The sequence below is a fragment of the Lynx canadensis genome, chromosome B3 (genome assembly GCF_007474595.2).
Source record: "Lynx canadensis isolate LIC74 chromosome B3, mLynCan4.pri.v2, whole genome shotgun sequence".
Taxonomy (NCBI): Eukaryota; Metazoa; Chordata; class Mammalia; order Carnivora; family Felidae; genus Lynx; species Lynx canadensis.
Genome location: NC_044308.2, coordinates 86,457,773 through 86,477,826, shown reverse-complemented (window position 1 = coordinate 86,477,826; position 20,054 = coordinate 86,457,773). Strand labels below are relative to the sequence as shown.

The 20,054-nt window shown below is 33.8% G+C and overlaps 1 protein-coding gene across 1 annotated transcript in view; it reads right to left on the bottom strand.

Annotated features, from left to right (window-relative positions):
* Positions 1-20,054, bottom strand: part of MIPOL1 (mirror-image polydactyly 1) — a 321,677-nt gene that overhangs the window by 110,995 nt on the left and 190,628 nt on the right. The window contains exon 11 of the mRNA XM_030318980.1: positions 1,978-2,072. Coding sequence (XP_030174840.1) covers positions 1,978-2,072 — 95 coding nt within the window. The remainder of the gene's footprint in view (positions 1-1,977; positions 2,073-20,054) is intronic.

The window sequence follows — 20,054 nt, the reverse complement described above, 5'->3', positions numbered from 1 at the left end:
TGCATGCAAAGCAGCATCCCTCAAACTGGGATACACGTGGGAATTTCTAGGGACCTTAAAACACACTGATAGCCTAGTCCTACACCGAGACTCCAATGTAATTGGCCTGGGAGGAGATGGGGATTAGGGCTTTTAGAAGCTCTTCAGGTGATTTTAATGCACAGCTACAGTGGAGAATCCATTGGTATAAAGTATGGAGGAAAGATTGTCATATCCACTCTATAGTTTAAAAAAAAAAAAGGGTGGATTGCTGAGATGTCTTTATTCATTATCAGGTTTCTGCTTATCTACATGACCACACACAGACACTGCTTCTAACTGCAGGCAAATGACTTCCCAGTCATCAATCAATTTACTTAATATTTTTTTAAGTTTATTTATTTATTTTGAGAGAGGGAGACAGAGGTAGATAGAGAGGGAGATAGAATCCCAAGCAGGCTCTGCACTGTCAGCATGGAGCCCGATGCGGGGCTCGAACTCACAAACTATTGAGATCATGACCTGAGCCGAAATCAAGAGTCAGACACTTCACCACCAGGCGCCCCAAACATACTTAATATTTGATAACTGCATTAATTCCTAAGGCTGCTGTAACATTGTAGCACAAACTGGGAGACTTAAAACAGAAATTTATTGTGTCAGAGTTCTGGAAGCTACAGGTCCAAAATCAACATGTCAGTTGGACTATCCTCTCTTTGACGGAATAGGTGAGAATCCTCCCAGGCCTCCTCTACATTTTGGTATCTGCTGTCAATCTTTGGGATTACTTGACTTGTGGATGCCAGGCAAAAGGCTGTCTTCTCTTGGTGTCTCTGTACAGCCTTCCTGTATGTGTGCATCTCTATGTCCAAATTTCTACTTGTTATGAAAATATCAGTCATATTTGGTTAGAGCCCATGCTAATGACCTAATTTTACTTCGTTACCTCTTTATATAGAGAATTTGCATCCATAGAAGCCACTGATATTTTCACATCACATTTCAGTGTTTGCAGTTATCCCCAAAATACCATTTACAGTCATCACTACTTTGAAATTATGGTTGTTAATAGACTTGGTGTTAGACCTAGTTATTTAATGTATTAATAACGATGTGTGAATATAGTAATATGACATACTTGCATAACTATTTCAGTAAAACTGGTTTTGATTTAATTGCATTTTATGTACTTAACCACATTGTTCTGAGAGGACGCAAAAAACTAAAAGAAAATCTTTCAAATACCCACAACCCAAGTTAGTGAATTCTTACGTTTTAGACTTCAGATTCTTTTTAATCTTATCAAGTATCAGAGAACATATAGAACATTGTACATCATTTTTCAAAACTTTTTTTGTTTTTACAATGATCCTTTGTGAAAAAATATACAGATATTTTACAGATAACCCAACAATCTTATTTCTCTCTTGCATAACACAAAACTGAAACCAAAGTATCACAAAACAATATTTACTTTAACTACAGGAAATGCACTCTGACATTTTCTATTCTATTTCTTTTCATTAAAAAATGCCAGTGTGACCTACTGAGTTAATTTCACAACTACTCTTGGAGCATAAATTAAATAAGTGTTAAAAATCCTTCAGTGGCATTCCTTTAGAAACTTTTCATATTATAATTGGTGAAAGGCTATTACTGCTATTCATGTACTATTTTAAAAATATGTATCATTTTAGAGGTGGCATTTAGATGAGCAAATAGTTCAATAGTTAACTAGACTCCATTCAGACAACTGGTTATAAATTATGTAAATTTTATAAATCTGATGGGAATCTAAGCTTAAACTTTACCAAATGCAGGAAAGAAAAAAAAGGTAAAATAAAGAATATTTTTTGCCTGAATCATTTTAAAATTACAAAAATATTTTAACTGAATAATGTTTAATTTCCTTGAGGTATTTCTTCACTCACTGTAAAACTAGGTAGAAACATTTCCCAAACCAACATTTCTTTATGCCCAGGTTAAAAAGAATTTTACCTGTAGTAAACACGAAGTGTTTGTATTTCTTCCTCTAGTCTTTTGTACTGTTGAATTGCAGTTTCTCTGGCTTCTTGCATAGCTAACAACTTTGCCTGTAAGTAATTAATATTTTAAGAAATTTAATATTGGTTTTGGTATGTTAAAATATATATTATAGTATAAACAGGAACCTTAAATTTCTGGTAGTTTTATAATCGATCAGTATTTTTAGTAGTGTTACATAATTTCCCACAAAATAATCAAATTATATTAATAAAAGACATATTGAAGACAAGAACATATTAAATTTATCAACTTTGCTCATTACTAAACTTCAACCTTATTCATCTGTATCATCAGATATATGCCCTTCTGCAATGTTTAACTTTATACACAGAACTCAGAATGTGGAACATGGGTTCAGAGCAATATCAAGAATAAGATAAGCACAATGGGTGTTTCACATACAAACTTAATGTGGCTCCACTGCCTGATCACACTGGATTTTCTTTTAACTTTATTAATAGTAAAACCCAGAAAATGCTAAATATGTTAAGCTATCTTTGATATTTAATGTGAAAAAAATACACAAGACTACAACCTGATTCTTACAGATATGACTTAACCTTTGCAATTCCTTTTTGGCAAGGAAAAAAAAATCTCTAAAGGGAGAATGGCAACAATCTTGAGTGTCAGAGGTACTTTATTCAAGGGACGTTATTGTTCCGCTCTGCCTACAGTATTTAAATTTTAAAGGGTCTGTAATCAGTTTTCCAGAGTTCAAACTTGTAATTTTAAAAGAATCGCCACCTTCCAACCACCTTTCCCATTGGGTTTCAGGTATAGCCCAAAAGAGTTTTCATCAGAACTTTTAAAATAGGGTGCTAGTATTCAGATTTCAGTTTTGTTTATTCACAGCTTAATCTGCATGAAAATACTGTCTTTCACTTTCAACGATGTTATCATATACCTTGCACACACTAATGGCAATAATTAAAAAGTACTCGAGTTTGGAGGCAGAAGTTCACTAATTTTGTTGAACTCATAATTTCTCTGGGATTATTTTCTTCCATAAGAATGAAGTCATAAGACAAACTGTGAAATCCTGACCAGAGGAAAAGTAGTGTCATGTAAGTGAACACTGGACAATGCCACTTTTCTATTTAAATAACAGAGAATAATAAAAACATGTAGCAGTTCAGGTCTCTGTATATAATTTAGGAATTAAATTAATTGATTTGTTCTCTATCTGGGTTAGCAAATCTAACAGAGTTATTTCTTAAATTTAAGATATTTGAGTGCTTGCCTTAACATGTCACATTCTAGAATTATAGATAAAACATTCTCAAAAATTATTAAAAAGCATTTAAAAATAGGTGGCTGGTTCTTTATGCCAATAATTGACAGCATTGCCAATTTTCAGTAAATTATAAAACGTGACTGAAATGCTAACATGAAAGGCACAGATACCCATCGTGACTAAATGGTTAGTCAAAAAGAATCACACAAAAAAGGACATATCACATTCAACTTACAAAATGTCAAACATCCTGTTGGATGTATTTAAGGAATATCAAATACTGGACAGGTAATAGAGAATTTGCTAAATAAATATGTTACAATCACAAATACCTTAGACGACTATTTTGATTTTTTTTTTTAACCTGGTACTTCTGCTGAAAAAAATGAAACAAAACAAAACAAAACAAAAAAAAAAAACAAATCCAAAACAAAACAAAAACCCCTCTGAAACCAAAAAACAAAACCAACAATGTTCTAGTAGGAAAAAGCCAAAATGAAGATTTCTGCCTAAGAAATTTCTGCAAAAATAGGAACATGAAAATTTTACTTAAATTCCCGTGCTTCTAGTAATATTTATTTTTTCACTTCTCTTTTCACGTTTAGTTGGCTATCAAGATTTGGTGTTGCTTCATAGCAAATCCACTGAATTTATTAATTCCAAATGTCTAATCTTATGTCTAGGCCCTGGTGACTATGTTCAAAGCTATTTTAAACTTTCTGGCTTTACAACCGCCTTTTTATCAGATATATGTTCATCTGGCTAGCATTTCCTTTTTAGAAAAATACCCTTACCCTTTGCCACAGTGATCTTGTTCAGTCCTGGTGGCTAGAATGAACTTCGTTCCCCACTACCTCAGGTATGTATCATCCAGGTTGTTCAAACACAGTATTCCATCCCACCAGCCCCAGAAGAAAACTGAATCCTGATGACATCACTGGTGCTCCTGGATCCCCTATGCCAGACAGTTCCAGATCCATTCCATTTCTTGGACTCCCTGGGTAAATAAATCTTTTTTTGGCTTAGGCTAGCTTGAGTTGGATTTATGTTATATGTAAGAAAACTAATTTAAATGTACTGTTTACTTCTATTTTATTTCCTAGTTTCGCTATTAATGTCCTATAATTCCATCACATTACAGGTCAATAACAAACTTTATGTCAAAACCATTAAGGAAATTAGTGAACAAGATATTTTTCCTGTTCCTCAGGCATCATATTTCTCGTATTTCCTACAGTTTAATTAATAAAAATTGCATGCATTCGTTTATGTGTGTATTCATATAAAAACATATGCATTAAAAAAAACTAATGAAATTCAAAAAGTACAAGAAAATATTCAATGTAAAGTAAATCTTTGTCCCATCTCCAACACTCAGTACTACAAATCCCCTCCTGAGATTAGTAGTCACCTGTTTGTTGTATATACTTCCAGAAATTATATGTGAATATATAAGCAGACATGTATATTTACAACTATGTGTGTAAATATATGTATATTATATATACATATTTATATATATATAAATATATGTATAAGTAAACCTATTTACAATATTGATGGGATTGTTTATACACTGTTACAAACTTTGTTTTAAATTTAAAAAATATTTTGCTATTTTGCTTCCTATTTAAAAACAAATCTTTTACCCCAACCCATATATTGCACTTACTAGTTACATTCCCTCCTTCCCTTCCAACCGCCCCCCCCCCCCATCGCCTAAAGTGAAACATTTCAATGAATTTGGGCTCATCATTTTCAAGGATATTTTATACTTTCACTATATGGCTATGTACTTTATAGATAATCTATCTTCAAGAAACAGAATATTTCCATTACTCTAAAATGTTCCCTTGTGTACCAATATAGTCAATGCTTTCCTTTTACACCCAGTCCCTGGCAAGCACTTACGATTTTTAGCCCTGTAGTTTTGCCTTTTCTAGAATGTCACATAAACAGAATCATATAGTAGGCAGCTTTTTGAATTCGGCTTCTTTCACTTAACTTAATGCTTTTGAGCTTTTGAGCATTACACATACCAACAGTTCATTCCTTTATATCACTGAGTATGGATGTACCACAATCTGTATATCCATTCACCAGTTGATGGACATTTGGGTTGTTTCCAGTTTGGAGAAATTATTAATAAAGCTGCTATAAACATCAGCATATAGTCATTTTGTGCAACTATACCTTCATTTCTCTTAGGTAAGTACCAAAGAATGGAAATGCTGGGTCTTATGGTAAATGTGTATAATGTGTTTATATACTTTATATAAAATTATATACATTGTAAAGAAACTGCCAAACTTGCTGCCTAAATCGATGTAACTTTAAAGCATCTGTGTTTAACTATAATAGCAATGCCATTTGTTGAATGCCTACTATAGATTGGGGCATTGTATCAAATGCTTGAAATCTATGGTCTATCCCCACAATCCACCTATGAGATAACTCCTATTATCCCTGGTGATAAAACTGAAGTTCATGAATATTAAGCAGCTTGCAAAACTATAATATTCTGGTATATACATTATGTAAATACATGTAAACACTTAACATATATGTTTACACATACACATATATCTGCTAAGTCAATCTATATTCTCAAGAACATATGACAGATGACAAAAAGTATTTAAGAATTTGAAAAATAATACCAACGTGTAGGTTCACAAGCACTTGGTAATTTTGTTTTTTAAAGGTTTTATTTACATTTTTTGAGAGAGAGAGAGTGTGAACAGGGGAGGGGCAGAGACAGAAGAACAGACCAATTCCAAAAAGGCTCCACACCATCAGTGCGGAGCCTGATATGCTAACTGTGAGATCATGAACTGAGCCGAAATCAAGAGCCGGATGCTTAACTGAATGAATCACCCCGGTGTCCCAGGGTTGGTTAATTTCCGTGTGTCACAGCCACACTTGCAGGGAAAAGGACAGCAGAGATGTACTATATACTCTTGAGCATGCTGCCTTTTTAAATATCACTCAAGCTTTTCCACATATAATTGCTCTTTTTGTTCTTTATTCTAATTCCTCCAAAACGACACCTAAGTTTTTCTTAAACTTCCACCCAAGTCCTGCTCAAGGTAAAAATGCAGGAAACTTGATGCTATACTTCTGATCATTATGTGCATCATTTGCATTGGGTTTTGATCCATACAATGTTTGGATCAAGTGTACAAGACAAGGAGTCTTGTAACTGGGAGTCATGTGTGTATTTAGTTTTGGTAATGGGACCAACTGTGAGTCAAGACTATTATTTAGTCTTTAGCTGGATCTTTTGCTTCTCAAACTGTTTCTGGTTCATCTCTCCCTAATACTAGTAACATTCTGCTGTTTACGCCACCAAAATTTACCTATACAAACATCTGTCTTGACTAAAACATGGTCTCCTAAATCCACTAATTTTACCATTATAACAAAAAGTATTTTTAAGCATATATCATCACAATTATATTTTTTAAACTCTCTAAACAAATTTTATAAACTGATCACCAAATTTCATTGAATCTAATATGCTACTGATTTTATTATTTCTTTTATTTTCCCCCTTCATTTTATTTTAGAGAGAGAGAGAACGTGTGCATGAGGGTGAAAAAGGGGCAGAGGGAGATAGACAGAATCTGATAGGGGGCTCAGTCTCATGATGGTGAGATCATGACCTGAGCTGAAGTCAAGAGTATGCTTAACCAACTGGGCCACCCTGGCACCCCTAAGATGCTGATTTTAAAACACCATAATTTTATGCAGAAAAATCATGCCAATAATACTTACAAGGCACCATGTATTGTAACAAGCATACAGTAATGTTTAAATGTGAAATTATTTTTTAAAATGTTTTATTTTTTTTTAAAGTAGGTTCTATGCCCAACGTGGGGCTTGGACTCATGACCCCGAGATCAAGTCCCTGAAGATCAAGAGTTTGATGCTCTACTGACTGAGGCAGCCAGGCGTCCCAAAATGTGAAATGATTTTTTTTTAATGTTTATTTATTTTTGAGAGACAGAGACAGACAGAGCATAAGTTGGGGAGGAGCAGAGAGAGACAGAGACACAGAATCCAAAGCAAGCTCCAGGCTCTGAGCTGTCAGCACAGGGCCAGATGTGGGGCTCGAACTCACAAACCGTTGAGATCATAACCTGAGTCAAAGTCAGAAGCTTAACGACTGAGCCACCCAGGCGCCCCAATGTGAAATGATTTTCAACCTAATATATTTCCTTCCTCTAAAACAATAAAATTATCTCCTGAGCAATAGCAAAATATCTTTTTCTGGACGGTGGCACGTGTTTTAAGTTTTTTCGCATCTCCTCACTCCATTCACACACAATAGCCATACCTTGTCTATTGTGAGTAGAATTCTCTATTAAATAAAAAGAACTGCAACATTCTTGATTCTTTCTTTTGTTTTCTGTATAGGAAAACTTGAAATTTTCATTGAAATCGCCAATGGTGTATTCCAGAATTCATATGTCCTCCATCTACCTTTGATACTTATTCCCAACATGTAAAGGGTATTGCTTAAAACACGTGTGAGAAGCAGCTGAACTAATTCTAGGTGAAACAATGGAATCAAATCATCATCTGATAATAGTTATCGATAATAATAAAAGTTTACAAAATGATCAGTGTGTGTTTTACATCTTTAGTCTTCTCACTATACCTTTTTTCTTGGACCATTATATTTTTTCATTCATTTCCAGTTTTATTGAGATATAACTGACATATAACATTGTATTAGTTTTAGGTGCACAACATAATGATTTGATGTATGCATATATTGCATATATTGTGAAATGGTTACCACAATAAACTTAGTTATCATCCATCAGCTCACATAGTTACACATTTTTTTTTCTTGTGATGGGAACTTTTAAGATTTACTCTCTTAGCAACTTAAATTTTTTTTAATGTTTGTTTGTTTTTGAGAGAGAGAAAGAGAGAGACAGAGCACAAGTGGGGGAGGAGGAGAAGGAGGGAGAGAGGGAGAGGGAGAGGGAGAGGGAGAGGGAGAGGGAGAGGGAGAGGGAGAGAGAGAGAGAGAGAGAGAGAGAGAGAGAGAGAGAGAGAGAGAATCTGAAGCAGGCTGCAGGTTCTGAGTTGTCAGCACACACCGCGATGCGGAGCTTGAACTCACAAACTGTGAGATCATGACCTGAGCAGAAGTCACACTCTTAACCAACTGAGCCACTCAGGCATCCCTCGTAACAACTTTTAAATATGACACAGTACTATTAACTTTAGTTACCATGCTGTACATTACATTGCCAGAATTTATTTACCTTAAGTGAGTGAAAAACAAGTTGGTTAACCAATGTTAGGGTTAGTCTTAGAATTAAATGGCTCATTCTAAAACTACATTTTGAGCAATGCCATCTAAATAGAACAACAATTTATACTGTTATCATATTAGAAATGAACTGAATTGTTTTCTTGGAGTCTTATCTAGTACCTTAAAATGACAGACAAAGAAAAGACTACAGTATCCCCATCACTGAACACTATTTGTATGGATATTGTGGAGAAACCACTTTTATCTTACTTCAAAATCTTGTTATGTTTTGTTTGAATGTGTTTTTAATAGTAACAGTCTGATATAGTTAAGCCTTCCTTTGGTAACTCCAAGACCATTAATGGTAACCTGTTTTTATCAGAGAACAGAGACATTTGATCTTATGTGTGATACCTGCTAAATAAAGAAAGATACGGTACAAATTAAATCACAGAACCAAATAATTTTAGACCTGAAAAGGATCTTACTTTACAGGTGAGAAAATTTTGTTAACATATGTTTAGGGAAACATTTGGAAATTGTCCAAGGTTTCATAGTTGGTGAGAAGGAAAGTTGGAACCAGAATAAAGTATCCAGAAAATGTTGCTTATTCTACCATTCAAGACTACATTTCAATATGGCATAATTTAATATGTATGTTAATTGCTTTAATAGAATTTTTTATAATCATGGATATATAAACTGTGTTACAGTATTAAACACATTTGTAAGGAATGTAATTAGCTATGTTCAAATAACACATCAAATTAGAAAATTGCTTAACAATAGGACTATAGCCATCCTAGTATTTGACTTTTTAAACCTCAGAAGCAGGGTAAGAACCTATTAAAGAAAAATAACTAAAAACCTTGCAAAAAAGTATCTAAAAAAAAAAGCTACTATCAAAAGGCTAAAAATGACTGGATTTCAATTATACCTCCCCTTCATAGGAAAACAGATTTCTCACCACGTATATTACCATATGCAATGCTCTTTAAAGACTATTCCAATGAGGTAATATTATGTCCCTATGAAATGCCTTTCAGACCAAGGATGATCAGTTTCCAGACTCAAAAGCTGTCATATCTGCACTGTCTAGTGATGTATGCTCTGACATGAGGAAGGGAAGAAAACAGTTTGTAATGGAAGCAGAAGTCAAAAACATTCATAGGCAGACAATGATCCATGAGCAGTGAGCTGAGTCTGCGAAACAGAGAAGGGAGGTAAAGAGAAGTATGCCAGAAACAGAGTGCAGCACAGTGACTAAGAGTAAAACTGGGTTTGGCTACCAGCAAGCAGTTCTATGAGTCTGAATTAGGGCCTCTGATAAAGGTAAAATGGTAAAATGGTGGTGATAATACCCATCTCACATGACTATTAGATAATGATAAAATGAGATAATTTACCATACGATAGAGCCATATCAAAGTGAACAAGTATGTAAGCTGTACAATAGACACTATTGAACTTTAGGTATAAAATTATTGGGGAAATAACTGAAGTCAATACGAAATAGCACTGTACCAAGTAATAGGTCAATAAGGTGAGAAGGATTGGGCTTTAAGTACAAGTTCAAGTCATGTGGTAGTCTGCAGTATGATCATTAAAGTCCAGATATTAAATATTTTAGACTTGTAGGCCATATAGTCTCGCTTGCAACTACTCAACTGTTTTTGTAGTGTGAAAGCAGCCATAGACAACATATAAATGAACAGGCAACACTGTGTTCCAATAAAACTTTATCTACAGAAACAGTCAGCCGGTTTAGAGGTCATAGTTTGCTGATTATGGATCTAGTGTCAGAGAGTACAGGTTTACATAGCGCCTAGAATACCTATTGTTCTATATAAGCTTTTGGTTAATGTTGTTAGATACCTGAAAAAGTGAAGAATCTGTCTAGAATGAACAAGTTTCTGAAGGCAATGAAACAAAGCATTTGAAATCCACAGTTCAACAGGTTCTTCAGGGCATATAATAATAGGACGAAAAAAGAAGTTAATAGTGGTTCATGGCAACCATGTGCTTGCACAGTAACACTGCAGTATGGCAGGAAATCACCTTGTCTGGGAGGCATCATTTCACTTATTACATAGAAAGCAAAGCAAACAAATAAAAAACCTTGTAGCTTTGAATTGTATTTTGCTTGATGTTAATATAATTTCTAAAGCATTCTTTTTATTAGCTTTTGTATGGCATATCTTTTTTATAGCTTGTTAACTTCAATGTTTTTTATATGCCTAGGTTTAGAAGTGACTATTGTAAACAGCATATATTTTTTTTTCCAGTCTAACAATCTTCATCTTTTAACTGGAACATTTGATCCTTTTACATTTAATGTCACCATCAATAAATTAGGGTTTCAATATGTAATCCTATGATGTTCTTTTTGTCCTGTTACTTCTCTTACTTTTTTGTATCACCTTTCTTTGCTATCTTTTGGATTGATTCTTTTATTACCATCCCATTTCCCCCTCTTTAATTTCAATGTTATACCGTCCTTTACATTCTTTGAATGGTTATCCCAGGAACTACAAGATAAAAGTTTGACTTATCAAAAACCTAATTTAATACTTCTTGACAATGAGAGGACCTAAATCCCTTTACCTCTATTTATTCCTAATTTATTTATTACTGCTTATTCTTAATGTATTCTAATTTATCTAGATTTAAACCTCAACCAACATAATTAACTTTTTGTTTTGAGTCAATGTGCATTTAAATTTGTGACTTTTCTTTTGTGTTTTATTCTTTCCTCGTTGGAAGGTCCCTTATGGAATCATGTTCCTCTGTCTAAACAACAGCTCTTAAAGTTTACTATAAAGCAAATGACCCACTCAATTTTTAGTTGTCTGAAAACGTGTTCATTTCATGTTCTTTGAAGATATTCATGTTGAGTATATGATTCTAAATTAGGAACTATTTTCTTTCAGCACATTGAAAGCATTATTCCAATGTCTCCTGACTTCCACTGCTCTGTTGAGAAGTCATCTGTGTCACTGTTGCTCATTTAAAAGTAATCTTTTTGGCTACTATTATGTGTCTTTGATGTTAGAATTCTTGTATTTCATTATGATGTGACTAGGTATGTATTTCTTATCTTGCTGTCAAAGAATATCTTTCATCAGTTTTACAAAAATCTCAGTCATTTTCTGTTCTAACACTGCTTTTCCAGGATTGTCTGTATTCTCTCCTTTTGGGAATCCATTTAAATGTTTGTTGGACTACCTTACTCTATATTTCTTAATTTTTGTTTTGTCTACTGGTTTTGTATTATGGGTAATTTTTCAGATGTATTCCAATTCATATGTCTTCCAGCTCCCTAATTCTTTCTTTGGCTGTATATATAATCTGACAATTACCTAGAGTGTCTTACTTAAAAAAATTTTTTTGAACTTGCACATGATTCTTTTTCAGATTTGCATGGTTATTTTCTAGAAAAAGCTCTTGGTTTTACTCATGGTTGTGATTCATACTCTAGTTATAAACTTCATTGAAGCATTTTGAACAAAATATTCTATATTCTTTAGAAGACTTTGTTTAGTGAGTTTGTGTGTTTGTGAGGGTGTGTGTATGTGTTCTTTTTTGGTTCTGTCTGTTGTGACTGTCACTTGTGATGTTTTTCTTCCTCATGTACTTGATTGATCTTTGGTTGTGAGTTCATGTTTTCTTGGTAATAACTTATGGGATTTTCCTGGACTAAATTAGGGATGCCTTCCTCTGAATAGGACTTGTGCCTGTTTCATCAGGGATCCATGACAGACAATTCCTAGGTAAAGTTGAAGAAGCCTACAATAATGCCAGAGTTTCTGGCTCAGCTCTTTAGCCTTGCTGATGGTCTAGAAATTGGGATCCCAACTGAAGATGAAAGTACCTCCATAGATGTTTGCCCTGGTATAGCTGTAGACCATCTGTTTGCTTACTATTGGAGAGGGGTTTGTCTCTGGTTCTACTCTCAATTTTTTGTGAAGTAAAGTCTTTTAAAGGTTTCCTTTATTTTTGTGAGTCTAGCAATGCATTAAAGTATCTTTTCCAGGACCTGCTAGGTTAACAGCAAAAGAGTCCCCACAGTATCTTCTTGCCACACTGCAGGAAGGAGAAGTGTATATTGAAATTTTAACACATATTGTACCATCACAAATGGACCAATATGTTTTTATAATTTAATGTTTAGAATTCTTACATTTGGTATATTACTGGATTTATTTACTTTGTAATATTCTTCGCCTGCTTTTAAGCAGAAATGATTCAAAGAAGGTTTCAGGTTGCATTTGCAAGCCCTCTGAAAAGAGCCCACTGAAGGGCTGTCTACTCTAAAATACAAATACATGAAAAATAAAAATAAAATTTGGATATAGTCATCCTAACAATATTTTTCACTTTTAACATTGTTTTATGGAAGTACTAAAGATGTAAAGATTGTCTACATAAAAACTTTGATCAGATGGTTAAGAGCATCATGAAATAAACTTCCAATATCATCATTTTTAGCTCTGTAATTTGTGTGATATTATTATTGTTTCTTTGAATTCTTGTCTTTTTTTAAAGATTTTATTTTTAAGTAATCTCTACACCAAATGCGGGACTCAAACCCACAATCCCAAGATCAAGAGCTGCATGCATCACTAACTGAGAGAGCCAGGTGCCCCATGCCTTCCTGTCTTATAATAACAGTTTCCTTTGCTCCACAATAATATAATGTAAGAAATAAAACTACTGGGGCACCTGGGTGGCTCAGTTGGTTAAGCAACCGACTCTTGGTTTCAGCTCAGGTCATGATCTCATGGTTTGTGAGTTTCAGCCCGTGTCAGGCTCTGCGCTGACAGTGGGAAGCCTGCTTGGGATTCTGTCTTCCTCTCTCTCAGTCCTTCCCCTGCTTGCTCTCTCTCTCAAAAATAAATAAATAAACACTGAAAAATTTTAAAACTATTTAGGGACGCCTAAATTGCTCAGGCAGTTAAGCATCAGACTTCAGCTCAGGTTATAATCTCACGGTTCCTGAGTTTGAACCCCACGTGGGACTGTCTGCTGTAAGCAGAGCCTCCTTCAGATCCTTTGTCCACACCTGCCCCCACCCCCCTTCTGTCCCCAGTTCTTCTCCTGCTCCTGCATGCAAGTGCCCTCTCTCTCTCTCAAAACTAAATATATTCTTTAAAAAAGAATTAAAACCATTTAAAACAATTAAAATTTTTTTTAAATCTTTATTTTTGAGAGAGAGAGAGAGAGAGAGAGAGAGAGAGAGAGAGAGACAGTGTGCAGTCAGGGAAGGGGCAGAGAGAGAAGGAGACAGAATCCAAAGCAGGCTCTAAGTTCTGAGCTGTCAGCACAGAGCCTGATGCGGGGCTCGAACTGATGAACCACGAGATCATGACCTGAGCTGAAGTTGGACACTTAACCGACTGAGCCACCCAGGTGCCCCTAAAACAATTTAATGGTCAGAATCACTACAGCAGTTAGCACAGTTCAGTTGAGTGATAAAGTGACTGTGTCCTAAACTTGTCATGTGTCTGATTGCCAATACTGCCACATATTCTAATTTAACATATAGTTATAGGTGTTTATAGTCTAACTTTTTTAAAGGGGGAAAGCATAGATAAGTAATTATCTAACTGACAAAATGTTGACAAATAGAAATTGAGACATTCTCCGTAACTGCCTTTAACAATGTGAATCCTTTAGGAAAAAAAAAACCCTCTTGGTTTTTAAAATTATAAATAACAGTGTTAGAAGCAGAATTTGAACTCAGAACTCTTGACTACCAGTTCAGCAAATAACCCTAAGTCTGTGCATTAACTACGTTGCCAACCTCTTCAACTTGAAACATGCCATTATATCCTATTGTGATGACTCCAGAAATGACACAGTTTACTCCAATTATTAGCTCTTTTTCCATTCACTATCATTTATTGGGAAAACTTCTTTGTATTTTTATTTTTAGTGTATGATAGAATTTACTTTTTAAGACAAATCATTTAACACATTTGTCTGGAACTATTTTTGTCCATGGATTCAGACTGTGGAGGCTTTATCTTTTCCGTTGAATGAACTCTATCTCAGAAGATATTACCTTGAACTAAGATTTGTTGCTAGTTAGATCCATTGAGATGTCTGGTCTCTGAGACTTGTTGACTACACCTCTGAAAGTCATTTATACTAATATATGTGAAACCACTGATCACTTCACTGGCTTCACTAATAATCTGTCCACCATTTAATGAGATTTGCCTCTTTTAACATTTAGAAAACAGGTTAATCATGTCATATTTATCATCTAGAGAGAATCCCTATTAAATTATTGAATTTCTGTCTACCACACTACTTATTCCTGAGATCATTTCCTCAGGAAAAAAATTACATGCAAGAAAACACTTAAAGCATCAGCTGGAATGTGAGTTTCCCCAAAAAGTTCATTCTCCTTTCTCATGGCATGATACATTCCTTTCACTAAGCTTGCTTTCTCTTGTACTACCTAAGAACATGAGCACACAGAGAAAATTAAATTCTTATTTAAACCGAAGAAGCAAACATTTCCCAAAATGACAATATTCTCCTCCTTTCCACTTGAGTCGTAAACATTTCTCTACATGCCAGTGCCCTCCTATTTAGTTAGAATTTTAGTCAGCAGTATTTTGTTTATTTGTTCAGGATCATGTATTTTTTTTTTTTACATCTATAATATACTTCATCACCTGAACACCTGCTGAACTAAACTTGTCTTGCCAGCAAAAAAATTTTGAAATTATGCAATCTGCAATTCAGTCCATGGCAAGCACTTGGGTAGAATTTCTATACCTTTCAACATACCTGACAACAATTAAAGAACTGCCTGAACAGAAATATTGCCAACTGAGAAGTGAAGCGAGATTAATCAAGTGAACTTGACTAACATTTTAGCTAAGGACTTTTCAGATACTCCCATTAAATAAGTGCCATAATCATTGTCTATCAAATTAACTTTGACATTAATCTAAAATTTTATGGATGTATTAAAAGGAAATTGGTATGATTATATGATCTTTAATTAATAAAAATAAAATTTTCATTCAAGTTTTCCTATATAGGCTACAAAGGAAATGTAAAAGACTATGGAAAGGTCATGATAACTGGAAAACAAACACATTCTTGAAGAAAGGAACACATTTTAATAAGGTGTATTTTAAATGGAAATTTTTATAGCAGACAAACATATTTAAACATGTCAGAATCACTACAGCAGTTAGCACAGTTCAGTTGAGTGATAAAGTGACTGTGTCCTAAACTTGTCATGTGTCTGATTGCCAATACTGCCACATATTCTAATTTAACGTATAGTTATAGGTGTTTATAGTCTAACTTTTTTAAAGGGGGAAAGCATAGATAAGTAATTAACTAACTGACAAAATGCTGACAAATAGAAATTGAGACATTCTCCATAACTGCCTTTAACAATGTGAATCCTTTAACAATGTAAATGTTAATATATAACTATCAAAAGTTGTAACTATAAAAAACATAAATATAAAACTTTATAACCAAGGCTACATGAAAGATATTTTTACTGAAATAGTTCATAACTAAATAAGAGTACTAAAAGAAATCAAATAAAAGAAATGTCAATTTATAAATCCCTAATCTGTGAGACCATTTTACTAAGGTTTCTATGACTAGCCCAGTAAATTTCCTGTTCATTTATTATAAAAATCAATAAGAAATAATTGAAGTTACCTGAATTAAAAATTTTTAAAAAGACCAAAATACAGTTTAAAGAAAAACAGACCAAGAAAGATTTCATAAATTAAAGGTTTTCTTAAATACCTTAAGTTGACATACAGACATTAAGAAAAACAACTAGGTTTTTTTTCCCAGTTTTTAGTTTTCAACCAAAGGAAGAAAAACTGCTAAGCCAAAGGAAGAAGGAGTGACTTAATTTCTGGTAACCAATATATGTAATAATAATTAAAACAAAATATCTGTGTATGAATGTGGAATTATTTAGGAGTTGTGTCTAAGCATGTGAAAAGCATAAGAAAAGAGAATTCCCTGTTTCCTTTTGGATGCTGCAGACAACAGCAACACAGCCTAGGGCACACTGCTGCGGATTTTAACTGTTGTATGGAACTACTCAAAATGCTTTTGATCCATTTTATCTTGCAAGTTAGCAAAGAAATGTTGCAATAAGAAACACCAACAAAGATCTGAAAAAGTTAAGCTCTGGATTACCATATTGTGTTCTCCTGCCATTCAATGCTTCATACAAAGGCAGTGGTGTTCAAAGTAAGAAAAAAAGTGGAGGGAGAAAGAAAAAAGAGAAACTGGTCTCAGAAAGTGCAAAGCACAAAGTAAATAATATTCTTCTACATCCCTTCTTTTTCACAGATTGGATGTTAAAAGAGTTGCAGCAATTAGGCTTTTGTTAATTACCAGCTGTTGAAACAGATGTGTTGACTATCCTTATTAGTCAACAGCTGGGTGAGGAGAACAATTGATGCTCCCTAAAACCAACAGCCAGCTGCTCTGCAGTAATTATCTCCAATTAATAATACAGGTGATAAAGGCAAAAAGCTCCTATCCCTCTGTTTCAATCTCTTTGGCAGTTTCAATAACTATGGCTTTATCATTACACAGTAATAGAGAATACATTTATTACAACAAGTAAGGTTGTATATTAGAGTTGCATTAACTCTATGGTAGTTTCCATTATGCAATTTCTGAAAAAGGAATCAGAGAAGTACTAAAAGTAGAAGCAGACATTCTGTAGGCTTTTATTTATCATATTTCAAATGTCACTGCCAACTTACTTCTCTAGTACTAACAATAATAGCTAAGCACTTAAGTTCTTTGAAAAAGAGAAGCATAACTAAAATCTGTTCTTTTTGATTTCCAGGTGTTTTCGCTGATCATGTTTTATATTCAGTTCACTGAAGCAATATATTTCCTCTCGGTATGCCTAAATATCAGTGTCTTGTTCCCTAGCTTACATTTCCTAGGTGACTGGTAGAAGCAATTTTACCAAACCTAAAAAGAATTTCATAGCAGTAAATATTATTTTATGTATACAAAGAGATCAGCAAAGTAAACAAGCAGGAAAACAAAAAATAAAACCACATTTTATTTTAGACAGCATTTTCTGATACATAATATTCAAGTTCCTAATTACAATGATGTTAAAAAAGAAATATCACAATGGAGCGTAATAATAAAACAGCAATAATTACATGTATAAAAATTGCTTTTGCTATTTTCTATTGTTATATGTTCATATTAAAATTTCACTTAAAAGAAATGTAAAACAAGGATTTAAACAAGCCAGGCATCCATCTCTGTGCTACAAAAGAGGTATCTACAAGAATTTACAACCATATCTATTCACTAATTAGAGAACACTTAAAGACACTGCCTTTCTGAAAACAAGGATTAGAGCTGGATGAATACACCCCTTTCACAAACCTTCCTCATGTCTCTGTTGGGTCATCATAAGCAGCTTGTTCTCCCAGCATTGAATAGAAAAGCCTACCGATTATCAGTTCTGAACGCCTCAGTTAGGCATCAGGACAATTAATAGGGACAGAAACTTTAAACAACATGTAAATAAATCATTTCACCAAAAGAGGTTGTAATAAAAAAAAATAATTAACAAAAGCAAACTTTCTAAATCAATATTGTTTAGATTGCCTCTTGGGCACTATGCTCTCTGAAATGAAAAATCGAAAGCTAGAAAACTACCACATTCTATGAAATTATGTCTCCCAAAATAGGAAATTTCAACATTTATGTAATTACAAACAAGAGAGACAAGCAGATTACCAAAAAAGTTATGCATTTCTATGAAACCAACTTCCCATGAGAATCTGTAACATTTAAAATTCTGTAATTTCTAAGGAATCTCCTGATATACAGAAGTTAGCAAAATATGTAAACAGAGGAACAAACCATTAGCTTTTATGTTTGAAAATTTATATTAGGCCATAGAGTTTATTCTGTGATTTCTCAATTCTAAGAGGAGACCTAATTTCTCAGCATAGTAGCAATAAAAGCAAATCACTACTACCCTGATATTGGAACAGTCTTTTCCCTGAGCACTACTCGGGAATACTAGAAAGTCACACACAAAAAATGGAATAGCAGCTGATCATGCTTTTCTCTTCAATGTGGAAAGGAAAAGGTGTGGTTACCATCTAACAAGCCCATCCTGTTTTGTTAACCATGCAAAGCAGCCATGCCTACTACTGAAGCAAGGGGGCTGTCCTCTCACTATAGCTTATGTGACCTTTCAACAGTGGATGCTTGAGATATCTCATTTTCACACCAATTTCAAAACATTTCAATTTAAGAGTTTTACTGTATAATTTGGTTACCTGGGATGAACGCTTGCATTTTCTCATCAATTAACCTATATTCAACATGCCTGTCCTACTTTGCTCACTGGCAGACTCCTTAACTTCCTCTCTGTTAAGTCTTTCACATCTTCCCCCAAAGACCATTCTTTTTCCTATGCTTCACTTCACCTTGTTTATGTATCTATAGCATTCATCTGATTACATTTGTATTTTTTTGTATATTTATTTCCCTAGTAGATGATAAATTTCTTTTCCTTTTTGTATTCCCCTTTTGTATTCTTATATAGTATATAAGGTTTCATTAAACATTTTCAGTGAATAAATATAAATGTTTAAAAATAACAGATGTCTGTGGTTATTGTTGAAAAAGTAAATTTTTATAAGTACCTGTATAGTTCATATCATACAAATATTATTTATTTAATCTAGGTTGACTCACCATGTATATCCATGAATAGGAAAATCTATCCTTTTAACCAAAATAATCCACTTGGCTTTACTGATTCTCATATTTAAGACACTAATTCCAATTTATATCACCTCATAATTGGGGCGCCTGGGTGGCTCAATTGGTTAAGTATCTGACTTCAGCTCAAGTCATGACCTCCAGGTCCAGGAGTTCAAGCCCCGCATCAGGCTCTCAAGCCCTGCATCAAGCTCTGTGCTGACAGCTCAGAGCCTGGAGCCTGCTTCGAATTCTGTGTCTCCCTCTTTCTGCCCCTACCCCACTCACACACTGTCTTTCTCTCTCTCAAATATAAACATTCAAAAAATTAAAAAAAAAAGAGACCATCTGTGGTTATTGTTTTAAAAGTAAATTTTTATTAGTATTTGTATAGGTCATATTATACAAATATGTTATTTAATCTAGGTTGATTTACCATGTATATCCATGAATAGGAAAATCTATCCTTTTAAATCAAAATAATCAACTTGGCTTTACTGATTCTCATATTCAGGGACACTAAATCAAATTTATATCACCTCATAATTGATATACCTAATAGATAAAGGAAGAACTTTAAAAGTCAAAATAAGATTTTTTTAAACCTACATGTTTCTCACCTACCATTTCTACAGTTTACTTGGAATAGTTTAAAACTGTAGTGTCATGCCATATTTTTTATTTTTCTTGTTATTTGTAACATACTTTGAGAATCCTTCCTCAAAACATCACAATTAAAATTATCTAATCACTGCTTTAAAATTA